Genomic DNA, 16,974 nt, shown 5'->3' on the forward strand with positions numbered 1-16,974 from the left:
GTTTGTTAACATAGGTATACACGTACCGTGGTGGTTTGCTCCACCTATCAATCCGTCATCTACATTAGGTATTTCTCCTAATGCTATCCCTCCCCTAGGCCCCCACCCCCTTACAGGCTCCGGCGTGTGATGTTCCTTTCCCTGTGTCATGTGTTCTCATTGTTCAATACCCACTTATGAGTGAGATCATGCAGTGTTTGGTTTTCTGTTCCTGTGTTAGTTTGCTGAGAATGATGGTTTCCAGGTTCATCCATGTCCCAACAAAGAACATGAACTCATCCTTTTTTTATGGCTGCATAGTATTCCATGGTGTATATGTGCCACATTTTTTTTATCCAGTCTTATCCTTGATGGGCATTTGGGTTGGTTCCAAGTCTTTGCTATTGTGAACAGTGCTGCAGTAAACATACGTGTGCATGTGTCTTTATAGTAGAATTATATTCATGGTGAGCAGCAATGCATGTTTTAAGAGTGGTGGCCTCTGAGGTAGCCAGGCCAGGAGCACAGACCACTTTTAACCTGCAATACATGCCAGTTGTGCCATTAAACAAAATAATACTGACCACATGAATGTTGGACTTCATCAGCACAGTCCTTTAACTAGTTGAGGTTTAACATGTTCCTCTCTGTCAGGTGACTGCTGTGCCCCCTTTGTGGGAAGAGTCTTCCTTGGAAAGCAGTGGTTGTATGATCAGTCCTCCCCTAGGAAGAACAACAACAGGCAACTTGCAGGGTCCCCTTCAGAATGTCCCTCTGAGTGCACCTGGCAATAAGCAGCACAAGACCCTGGGTGCTGAACCCTCTCGACAGCCTGACAGCAACGAGAAGCTTGAAACCACCAGCCAGAAAGCAGAACGGGTTTGCTTAGGTCATGTCCACAGCTGCCATGTCTACCAGCAACAGCTGATTGAGAAGCAAAAGAAGAAACTTCAGGAACAGCGGAAAACAATTCTCGAGCTGAAGAAAAAACAGCAGCTGGCAGAAGCTCAGTGGGCAGCAGAGCACACCTCAGCAGTCACAGATGCACAGAGCCACCTGCTGTCAAAGCCCAGAGGAGAAAAGGAACCAACAACCTGCAAGATGCTTGTGAAGTATGTCTGTTTTATCAGAATACTCTGGACTCACTTTGAGGGGTTTTTCACTTTGGGCTCCTGAACTTCTTTGTCATATTTCTAAACTCCATGATCTTTCCTTTTCCTTGATTTTGCACTCTCAAAGCGAAGAAGCCTGTATTGTGACTAGCACATGACAGGCGTGGATAGTTAAGGATGCCTATAAGGATACAGTTATACAGTTAGCATTTGGGTCATGGCTGCCTTTGAGGATCTCTGTTACTACACCAGTTAAAGAGCAAAATGCTTCCTTGCCCTACTATTTCTGGGTTTCTAGCTATGTTTAGTGCTGAGAAGCCAAGTCAGACAGCAGGGTCACATGGAGCAGCCCATGGGCTGGCTTATTTCCTAGCTTAAATTTATAGTTGTTAGGGATAAAACAAAACGTCTTTTAGCCTTGCATAAGAGCCCACATTTTTGAAAAGCCATTTAAGATGGTTTCAGTGTGCTTGAAACATACTCACTGCATGTGATAAATGGGAGGATAAGATGTGGTGACACCTATTGGTTTGAAGCATTAGGATGGGAGTCAGAGTACCTGACTCACCGTGTAGACTCAACTCAGTCCCTCAACCTTTCCATACTTCATTACACAAATTTGTGGATTGGGTACAATATGTATTTATCTCAAAGGGTAGGGATTCCTTAAGGTCTGTAAAAGGCTTTGAGCATCTCAGGTCAAAGGGCTTTGAAGGAAACTGGTTAGTAGTCTAAATTCTTTTCTTTTCTTTTTCCCCTAGTTCACCTGTTGCTTCCCCTGGGGCTGAAGGCAGTAGAAGTGACTCCTGGAATTCTCTTTCTGGACCCAAAAAGAAACCAAAGCAATTGATGACACCACATCCCATACTGAAAGGCAGGGCTGTCTTGGTGGTGGCCTTGCTAGTTATCTGCTTTCCTAGAGCAGAATGTGTACGCTGGGACTGAATTCTAGCAACTCTTAGGTTTTAAGACTTGGCAGAACCTGTCCTCAGAGTCTCAGGACGGTAGACATGTGAGGATGGAGTATGCCAGAGAGCCCCACTCCTTTTTTCCTGCCCCTTTTGCCGACATTTTTGGTATTCCCAACCAACAACAACAACAAAAAAAACATAGCTGAAAGGTGTATCATTTTTCTGTAATTTGAGATTTGGATTGTGGGGAAAAAAAAGGATAATTATACAAATGAGAAAACTCTGAGTAGCTGCCAAGGACAAACACTGATAAAGTTCACCTGTCATCATACTTTGTTAATGTTAAAATACTGATCAGTTTACAGTAATCCAAGATAAGTTATTACATCATTTTATAATGTTATGCCTTATTGATAGGATTTTAGTAATGAAACCTACAAACCAGATAAGATGCACATAGAAACACTTATTTATTTGGTACAGGCAGGGTCTTCCTATGTTGCCCAGTCTGGTCTCAAACTCTTAGCCTCAAGCAGTCCTCCCACCTCAACCTAAGTGTTGAGATAATAGGCATGAACCACTGCACCTGGCCAGAAACCCGTATTTAAACTGTATGAATAGAAGCATTGTTCAGAACCCACCTAGTGAATCTGCTCATTGTTTTTTCTATATACTTAGTTCCTCACTGTACATATATTTGCATGTGGGGGTTGGCACTTTGACAATTATATTGTGGTTTGTAAATTTGATTTTTTACCTGTGGCAAGATTGCTGGTTTAATAAGAAGTAATTACAAATGAAAGACACTGTGCCTACAGTCAATTCCTATTAATGAAGAAATTGGCAGTCTTTGCATTAACTATCTGTCAGGACAGCTGCTGTTTTTGCCTATCATTAAGCTTAGTCAGGAAATGCCCAGTTAAGTGTGATTTTTTTTTTTTTTTAAATTATTGTTCGATCAAGGAGTTAGCTATTTTAGAAGCCCAGTCTACTTTCAGGTAGTCTTTTAATGATTATATCTAGAAAAAATGGGCAAAGGGCATATTACCAGAGACTCTGCTTCTTAGGGGTCTCTTACTTTAATCCCCTAGCCTATTTCTACCTTCTTAGAGACAATTTCACTCTCGCCATCTGTGGCACTACCATTCCATTTCAGCACAGCAGACACTTAATATCTATAAGAAATAGCCTGGTGAGTTTTTTGTTTATTAATTCTTAAAACTTGGACTTCAATTCTCTTCTCTGTAATATGGCACAAGGAACTGAAAGTAACTATTGGCTGGTTTAGGTGAGCAGAACTTGATACTCCTCCCATCCATGCCCCTCTTCCTAATAAAGCCCCAAATGATTACAGAGTCATATTATCAGACCATCTTGCACATTTGTTTCTTTTGGATCGATATTTAATATACTGTCAAGAACAGGAGTCTGACACTCAAATTCATTCAGATGCCAGTTCTCCAAATGCCTGGTACAATTCCATTTCCTGCCCATCTGTATATCCAGGCCTTAAAACTAGATTGAAATATATTCATCGTGACCCCATACTTTGTTGTTGTTCTTATATATACAGACATATGTATAGTGACTTAAGAAAACTTAGCCGATTCAATAGGATTTAGGAATGATTCTACCCTCAAAGTATTGGTTAGGTGTAATTAAAGTTTTCTGCATTCATCAAAGGTATAATCAAATTAGAATTCTGGTTTCTGGGTTTCATATACTAAAATTGTATCATCAAGGCACATTATAAACCAGTAAACAATTATTTTAATAAAAATGTAAACAACAATTAATTTATAAATTGTTCCTCATTGCTGAGGATGGGATAGTAGGTCTTTCACCATGGAGTGTTATGTAAGTTCTATTTATCTCAATATTTTTTCTGAGATTGTGAACATTTAACTTACAAGAACACCCTAATAATAACACTAAATTTTACTATGAAATGGAGACATTTCTCTTGCAGTGTTCCTCATATTTTTTCAATATAAAAATATTAGAACTCTTTTACTCTTTTCTAGCTATGGAAGAGAGAGCAACTCAACGAGCTGAACGTAGGCGGATCTTGGCAGAGAAGAAGAAAAAACAAGAAGAAGAAAAACTGGTAATAAATTCAGAATGCAAACTGAGTCAAAACAAAAAATAGGATTTGTCTTTCTTAAAAAATGAAACCTTTCTTGTCCAGAACTCTTGAGACAATAGAGTTACACCAACTTTAGAAATGGTTTTTGGCCTACTGGCCTGAATTCTATAACAATTTTAGGAAACTAAGGGGGACAGAAACATCAACGTCATCAGCACAGCAGGAAGGAAATGTTATAAAAGTTGATGAGAGCCGGCAGATTAAAAGATTTACATGTAACCAAGATTAGTTTGTTATAGGTAGATGTCTGACCTAATGAATTTGCAAAGGGGGATAATTCTTATCTTCCGAAGTTTTGACCTAGACTATCTGAAGTAAATTTTGTAACTACCAAGAAAAAATAAACAGTTCCAACAGTTGGGAGTTTTCTGGTGAAATGAAAGAAAACCTTTTGCCCCCTAAACTTGGAGTTAGTTTTTCACAGATGACAGTAAGAACTAAAAAGTAATCATTTTAAATGAAAAATTAGTGATCTTATTATTTATGATCAGTCTTACCTTCACAAGTAGAAAAGGATTCTTTTGGAAAAACTTTGAGATTGCATAACTGATGACATGTTGGTTGAGTTTTCTACTTCTATCACAAAGTGCAGACTTCTTCCAGAAATAGGAAAGGCACTTTGGTAGACACTTGACTATCCTGAACATAAAGGATCACATTTCTGTTCAAACTGAGGGTTCTGATTTTTCTGGGTTCTAATCTCAACAGGCCCAGTTAAAGGCCCAAGAGGAGGAACGTCAGAAAAGGGAGGCAGAAGAAAAGGAGGCACAGCTTGAAAGAAAACGAGAAGAGAAGAGACTGAAGAAGATGGTTAGTATTGTCTATTTGGTCAGTCCTGTGTCGTGAGGCCTGTTGTGTGTGATACTGTGGCCCTATCCACCCTCTTTAACGTAGAACTTCTATCTGGAATACTTTTCTCTCACCTTCACTTCTTTTCTCGATCTTATTTATGTAAAGCTACTCATTCTTCAGATCTTAGCTCAAACATGACCTTGTCCAGATTAGTCTTTCCCGCCCTGCCCACTCACCTTTCTACCTGAAGTTAGGTTAGGGTCCCCCTTTGTGGACTCTCGTCAAATATCTTCTCTTCAGAACATTGTTGGCACTTACAGTTGTACGTGTGTTTTGTGGCTGTTTTATTCATTTCTACATCCCCAACTAAACTGTAATCTCCGTAAGAGTTAAGGGAGCAATCCGGTGTTGCTCACTATCGTATTGGCAATCAGCAGATATGTGTTTAATGAGTAAATAAATGAATGAACAAATGGAAGAAGAAGTGATAATACATACAGAAATAATAATACACACAGAAGAAATAAGAGTAAGAGCTCTTACTCTAAGGCTATTAAATTCTACTTGGGAAGATAAGGTCCCCCCCACAAAAAAACCAACCAGAGATACTGTAGTAGAGTATTTGCCATCATGTGCTACATAGACCAAAAGAGATCAAGGGGCCAGACACGGTGGCTTACACCTGTAATCCCAGTACTTTGGGAGGCTGATGTGGGAGGATTGCTTGAGCCCGGAGTTTGAGACCAGCCTGGGCAAGATGGCGAGACCCTTTCTTGAACCACTCAGCCGTGCTGACTAACTTCAGTAATCTGGGTGAGGTAATAAAGAAATGGGCCTCTTGGGCAGCATCCTACACAGCTGAGGGAGCTGAGTGCTTACTCTGCTCTCGCTTTCCCCCATAGGAGGAATCACGGGCTGTGGGGGTCTCTCTTGACATTGAACTGTGCTGACATGAGGGATGGGTGACCCAGATAAAGTGAAACTGTTCTTACTCTCTTCAACGTGTCCAATGATGTGCTGTAACTTCACTGCTGGACTTCCACAAAGGTACTCTCATCCATGGGTACTTGTCGAAATTAGTGCTTCTGTGGGAATATGATGGTAGAAAGCTGCTATTCTATCATCTTGCTGGTGTCTCTTCTCCATTTATTTAGATCTTTGATTTATTTCATCAGGGTTTTTATAGCTTTCTGCACATCTCACATTTTGTTAGGTTTGTACCTAAGTACTGCATTTTTTGGGTGTACTATTATAAATCATGTTTTTTTAAACATTTATATCCCATTTATTCATTGCTAATATAGGAACATAATTCATTTTAATATGTTGATGTTGTACCCTTCAATCTTGCTAAATGAATTTTTGGTTCCAGAAGTATTTTTGTGAACTCTTTGGAATATTCTAGATAGACAACCAGGTTGTCTGCTAATAAATGCAGTTTTGTTTCTTTCTTTCCAATCTGCATGCCTTTTACTTATTTATTTTGCCTTATTCCACTAGTTAGGACTTCCAGTATGAAACGGAATAGGCATGGTGAGAGAAGACATCCTTACCTCGTTTCAGATCTAGGGGGAAAGCATTCAGTATCTCACCATTAAGTATGATGTTTGCTGTGGGTTTTTCATGAATGCCTTTTATTAGATTATGGAAATTTTCATTCCTAGATTGCTGAGAATGTTTATTACAAGCTTTTTGTGTATCTTTGATATGACCATATCATCTTCTTAATTCCTCTATTAATGTGGCAAATTACATTGATTGCCTTCTTGGGATGAACTTCACTTGATCATGGTGTGTTATTTTTATATATTGTCAGATTTCATTTGCTGGTATTTTGTTAAGAGTTTGGTTTTAGGTGTTTTTTTGTTTGTTTGTTTTTTTGTGGTGGTGTTTTTTTGTTTTTTTTTTGTTTTGTTTTATTTTTTTGAGACAGAGTCTTACTCTGTCACCCAGGCTGGAGTGCAGTGGCATGATCTCAGCTCACTGCAATCTCCACCTCCCAGGTTCAAGCAATTCTTCTGCCTTGGCCTCCTGAGTAGCTGGGATTATGGGTGTGTGACACCACACCCAGCTAATTTTTGTGTTTTTAGTAGAGACGGGGTTTCACCATGTTGGCCAGGCTGGTCTCGAACTCCTAACCTCGGGATCCACACACCTCAACCTCCCAAAGTGCTGGGATTAGGGGCACGCACCATTATGCCTGGCTAATTTTGTATTTTTAGTAGAGACGAGGTTTCTCCATGTTGCTCATTCTGGTCTTGAACTCCCATTCTCAAGTGATCTGCCCACCTCGGCCTCTCAAAGTGCTGGGATTACAGGCATGAGCCACCATGCCTGTCCACAACCGGATGAAAATCTATCATCTTGTTAGCTATTTTCTATTTGTTGTACTTATTTTTTGTTTTTCTTTTTTTTCCCCCCCTACCTTACCTGGTTTTAATTAAGCATCTTTATGATTCTGTTTTATCTTTTTTTGGGAGTTTTCATTTATACCTCTTTTAAAAAGGGTTTTAGGGTTACCCTAATGTTTACATTTTTAAAATAATCTCCTTCTACCTGAGTGTGGTGGCATGTACCTGTAATCTCAGCTACTTGGGAGGCTGAGGCAGGAGGACTGCCTGAGTCCAGTAATTTGAGACAAGCCCGAGTAACATAGCAAGACCCTATGTCAAATAATAATAGTAATAGTAATATCTTTCCACCTTCAAATAATAACACTTTACATGTAGTGAAAGAACCTTCCATCAGTATTTCCCATTTCCTTCCTCCATTCCTTTTGGTATTATTGTCACATGTCATATTTTTATGTTTACTACAAATAGCCAATATCTTGTTAAAGTTATTGCTTGGAACAATTAGTTTTCTCTTAGTGGAATTAAAAATAAGATGATTATATTTTACCTTTATTTCTTCTGTTTCCGATGCTGTTCATTTCTTTGTGTAAATCTGAGTTTTTAACCTATATTATAGTTTTATGCCTGAATAACTTTCTTTACCATTTCTTAAAGGGTAGATCAGCTGGCAGTGAATTCCTTCCATTTTTATTTGTCTGAGAGTCTTTATTTTTCCTTCACTTTTAAAGTTTTGTTTGTTTGTTTTTGTTTTTGCTGGATATAGAATTCTGAGTTGACATGTATTTTTTTTCTTTCAAAACCTTAATGATGGTAAGTGTTTTCTTGCCTGCTTGGTTTTTCACAAGACATTTTCTGTAATTCTTTCCTTTGTTTCTTTGTGGGTGTCTTACTCTGTTCAGGATGCCATAACAAAGTATCACAGTCTAGGATTAAACAACTGAAATTTGTTTTCTCATAGTTTTAGAGGCTGGAAAATCCGAGATCAGGGTGTCAGCATGGTTGGTTTTTGAAAAGGGGTCTTGTTGGCTTGCAGACAACTTCTCACTGTGTTCTCATACAACCTTTCCTTGGTGCTTGTGTTTGGAGAGAGAGAAGGGAGAGAGAGAGATTGAAAGACCCACATTACCTACTATCATGGAGATAATAGCTACCTTCAAGATTTTTTCTTTGTCTTCGATTTTTAGTAGTTTGAATATGACATATGTAGGTGTGGTTTGTTGGTTGGTTGGTTGGTCTGGCTTTGGTGGTCTTAAGCTTCTTGGATATATGGTTTTATATTTTGTTGCTGATTTTAGAATATGTTTGCCCATTATTTCTTCAAATTATTTCACCTGTCCCATTCTTTTTATTTTCCTTATGGGATTTATTATGCCAGTGTTACATTGTTTCATATTGTCCCACAGCTCTCAGATGCACTCTTGTGTTTTTCACTCTTTTTGCCTTTCAGTTTATGTAATTTCCATTACCCTGTCTTCAAGTTACCTGATTCTGTCCTTGGCTGTATCTTCTAGCATTAAGCCAGTTAAAGTCCCTCTTTATTACCACGTGTTTTTTTAATTTTGAATCTTTTGTTGTAGTTTCCATGTCTCTCCTAAAATTACCTATCTGATCTGGAATGATGTCTACCTTTTCCATTAGAATATTTAGCATTATTTTTGGAAGTTATTTAAAATTCTCTCTCTAATAGTTCAACATCTCTGTCATATCTGAGTCTTGTTCTGATGATTGCCTTATCTTTTCATGGTGTGTTTACTTCTCATCTTTGGGTATGTCCTATATTTTTTTGTTGAAGTCCAGACCTGTTGTTCAGGGCAATACAAACTGCAACGTCGGCCTAGAGTGGGGAAATTTGTACTAATTTAGCCAGGAATTTGGCTATGTTTGAAACTTGTTGCCATGGTCACCATTGTTGAGGTTTGTTGCTGTATGCTGTAGACACCAGAGACTTTAATTGTCTTCTAATGACTTTGTTTTTGCTTCCTCTTTTGGTTTTGGGTCTTCCTTTTGTGCCATTCCCCAGAGATAATCTGTTGTTTACAGTTCTCCCAGCTGTAATCCACTATTATTATTGGAAGCTTGTATAAGTGTGGTGATAGGGTGTGGATGATGGGGAGTATTCTCCATTCTAATTAAGTCTCAGTATTTGGAGAGCACAGCATTAGGCACTCAGAGAATTTCTGTTTCTACCCTAGGGGTAGAGCTTTTTTCTATCCCCCTTTTCCCTTCATCTGCAGTGGGTATCCACCACTGTCTCAGTCTGTGACCTAAAAGACCTTCCCTCTGGAGAATAAGGCTTCCCCAACCCCTAAGTGAGGTAGGGAGGACTTGTCTGAGCAGAATCCCCTGACTGCCCTTCAAACTTCAACAATGGTGACCATGGCAACAATAATAAATGCAGTGCTATTCTGTCAGTGCTCTGGGGTGGTTGCCAGGATAGATAAACTTTTTGTTTCCTAAGGGAGGCTGCTCTTGGAAGATTTTACGGTTGCTGTTGTGCCTCTCCTCAGACAGAGAGCCATGGGGAAACTTTCTGTGGATTCTCCATGATCTTCTCTGTGAGAGTCCGGTGTGGTTTCAAGAAGAAAAGCCTGCAAAGGGGTGAGAACCACCCCCATGACTATGATCCCCAGGAGCTTCAACCTTCTCATGCTGCCCTACTCAGTCTCTGCTTCCATCAGTTCACCAAAATTTCTAGTTTAATCATCTCACTCATATGGTATCCAGTGGCTTCTGCCTCAGATAAACAAATGCTTAGGTCCTGTGCTTCCCTGAAGATGCCTGTCTCTCCAAATTTGGGGGTAACTTCCAATCTCTGATCAGTTCACAAAAAGTCATTAATTTCTTGCATGTCCAGCTTTTTTCTTGTTGGAAGAAAACTGCTTATGCAAAACAGGAATGGTGAAAAATACATTACTGACTAAGATCGTTTTATTTCTCTTACTGTACCAACCCCAAATGTTTTCTTTTTAGAAGCCGCAGTTCATAGCAATGGATAAAAAGATTTTGTCACATAGGCTAGTTTCCATTTCGTTAGTCAACTGGAGGTATCTAAATTGAGATAGATGCATTTATAGGCTGGCTATGCTTGAGTCTTGGACAACTTTAGATCTAAAATGCACATGCCAGTTGTCTCCTTTTCCTTCTGGACAAAGATGTTCCACACGATGTGCTTCTCCACTCAGATTTTCCTGGGTCTTATTCCTTTTGATGCATCAAGTTCTACCAAGCAATTCTCTACTTCCTTATCTACTTTATATAGCGGTTCCCAGTGAGCACCCTCCAAGGCCATAGCAGTGTTATTCCTCTGGATATCAAAAAGATAATGGCACTTCTCAACAAGTGCCTTCTGAGACTTCTCTGAATCATTGCATCCTAAATGTGTTTGATTGAACTCTGCTTAACCTCTTCATCTGGGCAGTTTTTTTGCTCATTGAGTGTACCAGCAAATTGTCCAACAGAGGTACCATGTTTTCTAATGACACTGATAACTCTATTGTTGATATGATAAAGAAGGTCTCTGGGGCAATCATATATATTTCTTTGGATAGATATGAAATAAGCCCAGTTACATGTGTATAGGGTGCTATGACACCATTTTAGATAAAGGAACTGGAAGAATCCCTCATGGATAAGCCCCCATGACAGACTCATCCTCTATATTCAGCAAGAGGTGGTACAGGGGCAAGACATGTCTACAGCTTAGTGTCCCCAGACCCTGCCAGAAGAGCATGTCGGGTGCCACAGTAAGATGGCCACTCAGAGGTCTCATGCAGTTACCTCCTGAAAATAAAAAATCTAACCTCCCCTTAATACGCCCCTCTATGTTTATTAAATGCTTATCCTTAACAGGCAATAACTTTTGTGGCTATATGTACTTTTGATTGATGAACAGTTGAAGTTTGTGGTTGAAAAGATAATTTTATCAGAGAAGAAGAGGCAAGATTTTAAGTTTTCCCTAATTGCTTATCAAGCATATTTGCACATTGAACAAATATCTGTAAAGCATTTACTACATGATAGTCATTGCTCTAGATGTTAGAATGTAGCAATGAAGAAAAAGGTAACAGCCCTGCCCTCTGAAAGCTGATATTCTAGTTGGGTAAAACAGGTCAATAATCAAGTTAATGACTAAAGAAGTAGGGGGAGAGTGGTACAGCTGGTGGAAGCAGTATGGGAAATGCTTTTCTGAGGAGGTGATACTTGAGCTCCTGGATGCTTAGGCAACCTCCGCAGTGTCTAGTGAGAGCATGTTAAATGTGAGATACCTATTAGACATGCAAATGAAAATGTCAAATATGTCCTTGGGTATATAAGCCTGGACAAGATTGTATAAGGAAGTAAAAAAAGCAAGTGTATGTTTTTAATGCTCTGGAAGTACCTGGAATCAAGTTGGGAGATTGTCTGGATAGAGTAGAGATGAGAGTGCAAGATCAAGTCCTAAGGAGTATAAATAGCTATTCAGAGGATGAGGAGCTAGTGTGGTAGAAAGGAAGTTAGAATCAAAACACCAAGAGAAAAAAGTATTTCTGTTAGGGGAGTGGTGGAAGTGGTGAATTTGGCTAAATGCTAACTGAGTTCAGTTAATAGTAGCACAGGGAAATGATTCTTTGATTTGGAAGCCCGGCAAGCATTCATGACCTAGACAACAGGGCTTTCAATGATGTGCTAGGAAAGGAGTCTCATTCCAGTGGGCTGAGGAGAGAATAGGTGAGGAACTAGAGACCGTGAATATAGATGCGGAGCTCATGAGATCAGAGTTCCGCATCTAATACTCATGGTCTCTAGTTGTTTTTTATTAGTTATTTTTTGGTTTTGGTTTTGGTTTTTTTTTTGAAGAGGGGAAATACTGGCACATGTTTGCATACTGATGGGAATGATCCAGTAGTGAGGGAGAAATTCATGACACAAAAGAGCAGAGTATAAATTACAGGAGCGGGTAAGCAGGAATGTATTCTAGATCACAAAGGGAGAGAAGCGTACAAGGGACAGAAGGCCAAGAGTTTTGGGGCAGTGTCAATTGCCCTGTACTGTTTTAAACATAGCTGTAATTTCTGGCTTTTCTCTTAAAGAATACTAGCTGATAAAGCTACACATTTATTTCAGAAAGAAATCTAGATTTTATATCCCTTTTTCGCCTGAGTGAACTATGTGTTCTATGAAACCCTAGCTACATAGATCCCCACTGTAAGTGCTATCTCAAAACAGTATCATCTTATGTAATCCTCACAGTAAATCATGAATTCAGGTGCTATTAAAGATATTTTATATACAAGGAAATTGAAAATCTGGTAATATTAATGAAATACACCCAGCTCTGTTGAGGAATCCTTAATAGAGGAAGGAAATACACATTTGAATTAAATTGCTGTGTAAGAATACAACATTTTGACTCAAGCAGAACTCATGTTTTTCTTTATATTTTTCCATGGAACTGTAGACTTTGAGAAAGTCTGGTTTTCCCCGCAATTCACCTGAAAATAATTTTCCTTTTGGAGCCGCTAACACCGGCCATAGTTACCATTCTAGGAGGATAGTTACACCATAACTTATCTGTGTGTGGAAACAGGTTCTTTTGTCTGCGCCTGAGGGCTTCTCCAAAGGTTGTTATCTGGGTTAGATGTCTGTCTGCAAGATGCAACTGCTGCCTTGATGCAACAGGGACATTTCAGTGGATGTGGAAGGGTCAGTTTCTGTTTCCCTCCCCACTTAACCCTCGGCTTCCTCTTACTACGCATGAGAAAATTCTTGTAAATTTTCTCTCTGGCCGTTTCATTCAAAATGTATCTCAAGTCCCTGGAATAAAGAGTATAAAGCTTATTTTGGTTTATTGTCTAAGAGAATATGGACATTTCATTTTTCAGCTTGTACAGAAATAGGCAGTTTGTATAGAAAGATTAGAGTGATTCTCTCTTCCATATTAGAAATGTCCCATTGCTCTCTCTATAATGTTTCTCTCACAGAAGGTTCAGACACGTTAAGTAGCTTGTTAGGATCATCCAGTTCACCACTGCCCTTTTCCTGATGTGAAGTCATCTGAAGTAAAGGAAATGAGCTTAAATGAAATGTTTTTGCGTTTGTGCTGCAAAGATGACGCTATGAAAGCAGTCTTCAGTCTTTGTTGCTCTTGTGTCTTTCACAGCAGGTGTAACTTGCTCCCACTCACCCTTTCTGGGTAGATTTCTTTTTCTCTCATCTTCACTATAAGCTATTTTTATTAAAAGATAAAAAGGAAATAAAAGAAATAATGCTATCTATAGGGTCAATCATTAAGTTTTTGTCATCTTTCTTGGTCACACCCCTCAGGGATGCAGCTCTTTAAGGGTCATGGAGTGTCATTTCTCAGTGTATCACCAGGAATAGTTCATCTTTCTCCTTCTTAGAAGAGGGAAGGTGGCTTAATGATGATCAAATATCTTTAACTTGCCTCTGGACTTATTGTTCAACACTTAAAAAGAAAAATAGCTTAGTAGTAAGAATATTCTTCTAGACTTTTAATGGAGTATCATTAAATCTCTAGCCCATAGTTTAAATGAAGTGGCTGTATGGCTGGGTTTTTCATAATAATGAGGGGAAAAAATCCTGACTGCTCTTCTAACTAGATGTTTTACCTTTTAGTAACTTGGTGAGAGGTAAATTATTTATGTGACTAATACTGAATAAACCCAAGAATATGGATAGCCCTGATTCTTGTAGACTCATGACCAACTTCTCCTGACAATCTTAGCAGAATTATTTCCTTTTTTTTTTTTTTTAAAGAAAAAGCTATATCATCCAGAGCTCTGCTATCATGATTAACATACCATGTTCAATGGTTACGTGTTCAAATTAAATTCATTAGCGTTTCATTGAAATGAAACTCATTTGTTTTTTGATCATAGCATTTTACTTTTTTATTTTTTCCAGAAAGAACTAGAGAAGCAGAAGAGAATTAAGAGGAACCAGGAGCTGGAAGCAATAGCCAAAGAACATTATAAAGGGGTCTTGCTAAGGAAAAAAGGTCTAGACCCTTGGAAGAGATTGAGAATGCAAAGCAAACAAAACCTCCAGGTACAGCGTCTCACTGTTACCCCCCAAATTAGAAAATGGACTTTTTCAAATAGGATGGATGCCCAGTTAAACTTGGGGGAGGGTGGGGTTTGGTGATTTAAAGCCAGAAAGATAAATTAATTGAATGTGGATATTTGTTGTGGATATAATTTTAGATTTGGTCTTCTAAGGTAGAGAAGGACTTTTGTAATTGAATAAGTTGGAAAAAATGAGAGGAAATTTTTTATTAGAGATCCCCAAGGTAAGATGAATAGAAGCTTCTCTCAGTTTGAGTAAGGGAAAAGTTATTACCATAAGGTACATTAGTCAGGTTTCTGCCTGTGATAAAGTTGCATAACAAACAACCCCCAAATATCAGTGGCTTACAGCTCAAGTATTTATTTCTCACTCATATGTCTATGGGCCAGCTGTAGATTGGGTTCAGGTCTCTCCCCAAACCTCTCATTCTAGTTACAGCAGCTACTCAGGGCATGCTATTCGCCTGGCAACTGTCAGAGCTACAAAAGGCCAAACCAGATTATATAAACCCACTGCTTGTATTATGTCCAGATATTCCATTGGCCAAAGCAAATCATAGGGCCAAGCTCAAAGTCATTGAGAGAAGGCAGCTCCATCCACTCTACAGGGAGGAAGTATGAAATCACATTGCAAAGGGTATGGGTGTATAATTCTATTATAGAGAATAGTAATTCACTCTACTGCAGAGAGATATGTGAAATCAAACACCACTGAAATTTCTAATATTTCCCTAACAAATTTATCCAGTGCATAGAAGAGGGCATTCAACTAAATGATAAAAAAATTCAAGCAGGGTGCAGTTGTTCACACCTGTAATCCCAACACTTTGGGAGGCCGAGGCAGGTGGATCACAAGTTCAGGAGTTCGAGACCAGCCTGGTCAATAAGGTGAAACTCCATCTCTACTACAAATACAAAAATTAGCCAGGTGTGGTGGCAGGCACCTGTAGTCCCAGCTACTTGGGAGGCTGAAGCAGGAGAATCGCTTGAACCCGGGTGGTGGAGGTTGCAGTGAGCCGAGATTGTGCATTGCGCTCCAGCCTGGGTACCAGAGTGAGACTCCATCTAAAAAAAAAAAATCAAAATAGATAAAATGTTATCTCATCTTTTATCTCCTAGTCTGGGATGAGTCCAGGACAGGCAGAAATCTCAGGTGCCACAGAGGCTTCATGGTGGTCATTTTGGCCAATAAATATGACTGCCAAGAGACTCACTTGAATCGATCACAATCACAGTGCCAGATACCTAGACAAGGCTTAGAAAATCATTGTTTGGAGAGGACTAAGAGAAAACTTTTCCCCTCCTGCCTCTTAAAGAATATAACAGTTACTTTAAAAAATCTATAAACTCTGATTTGTTTATTTATTTTGATAGAATGATACTCAGTTGAAAAGACATTAAATTATTCATGTTATTTTCTATCAGATGGTTTTGTGGTTTATTGATCATGTCTAAATTTCAGTGGTGGTGACAGCTCATTCCACAACACTAATTGAAAGTATTGGCATTTCCTTAATTAGACAGTGGCTAAGTCATGAGAGTTTTGTTGTGGAGTTGCTGTCCAAGCTTGCAGGGGAGCAAATCAAGAGTGTTGCCAGCCACCCACTCCAAAACTCAGGGGAAGTGAAGTGATGGCTTAGAGGTTGTGTATTCCATTTCCATAACCAGCCAATCACTGTGATCTGCAGGGAGTTGGTATTGAAAGGCCATGCATAATGTGAATCTATAACCTCCATAGAATAGGTCAACAGTCAAAGCTTTTAGGACACAGGCTGCATGTACCTTCAGATTAGTCTCTACTAACTGCCTAAATGTGTTTTATAGCATCATTTGCAAAGGTGATATGTTTCTTTAAATGTTTTAAAATTTAAGGAATAATATTTTCCATTTAAAATATTATCCAGGTGGCAGAAGAACATTACTCTTTGTTCCTACAGAGGAAATATCTGCTGACCTGGTTCCAGTGTAGTCAGGAAAATCTGGCTAGAAAGACGGCCCAGGCTGATCAATTTTATTCCCAAATACTGCTTAGGAGAGTCATCTGGAGCTGGCTACAGGTAAAGACATAAGGAAGGGTACCTTAAATACATCTCGTTGCTCAATCCTATGTAAGAAAACGAAATGGAATCCAGAATGTCCAGGGTCATTATGTTTGTTTGTTTGTTTTTTGCCATGAAGCCTCCCTGACCCCACTCTGAATCCTTGACTGTCCCTGTGCACCACTTTGGAACCATTTCTGAAAAGATCCATTGTCTTTTGAGTCATTTTTCTTTCTTTTTTTTTGATTCTCATTTTATAATTTTTCTTCTCTTTCTTTTTCTTTCTTTCTCTTCTTTCTTCTTTCTCTTTAGATGCATAGTATATCTGGCATTTCTCCCCATGTTATCCCTCCCTACCTTTCCCTCCCTCCCCAACCCCCATTGTCTCTCCCCTGCCCCTCCCCAACTGTCCCCTGTGTGTGATGCTCCTCTCCCTGAGTCCACATGTTCTCATTGTTCAACACCCACCTATGAGTGAGAACATACGGTGCTTGGCTTTCTGTTCTTGTGTCAGTTTGCTGAGAATGATGGTTTCCAGATTCATCCAAGTCCCTACAAAGGACACGAACTCATCGTT

At 39.2% G+C, this 16,974-nt stretch overlaps 1 protein-coding gene across 2 annotated transcripts in view; it reads left to right on the forward strand.

The window, feature by feature from the left end:
* Positions 1-16,974, forward strand: part of CCDC191 (coiled-coil domain containing 191) — a 94,072-nt gene that overhangs the window by 47,981 nt on the left and 29,117 nt on the right. The window contains exons 10-15 of one of the 2 annotated variants that reach the window (XM_017547727.2): positions 634-1,091; positions 1,853-1,965; positions 4,027-4,109; positions 4,857-4,958; positions 14,198-14,341; positions 16,263-16,415. In XM_017547727.2, coding sequence (XP_017403216.1) covers positions 634-1,091; positions 1,853-1,965; positions 4,027-4,109; positions 4,857-4,958; positions 14,198-14,341; positions 16,263-16,415 — 1,053 coding nt within the window. The remainder of the gene's footprint in view (positions 1-633; positions 1,092-1,852; positions 1,966-4,026; positions 4,110-4,856; positions 4,959-14,197; positions 14,342-16,262; positions 16,416-16,974) is intronic. The other variant, XM_017547728.2, reaches the window with a different exon arrangement.

This window comes from Cebus imitator, unplaced genomic scaffold (genome assembly GCF_001604975.1).
Source record: "Cebus imitator isolate Cc_AM_T3 unplaced genomic scaffold, Cebus_imitator-1.0 Scaffold201, whole genome shotgun sequence".
NCBI lineage: Eukaryota > Metazoa > Chordata > Mammalia > Primates > Cebidae > Cebus > Cebus imitator.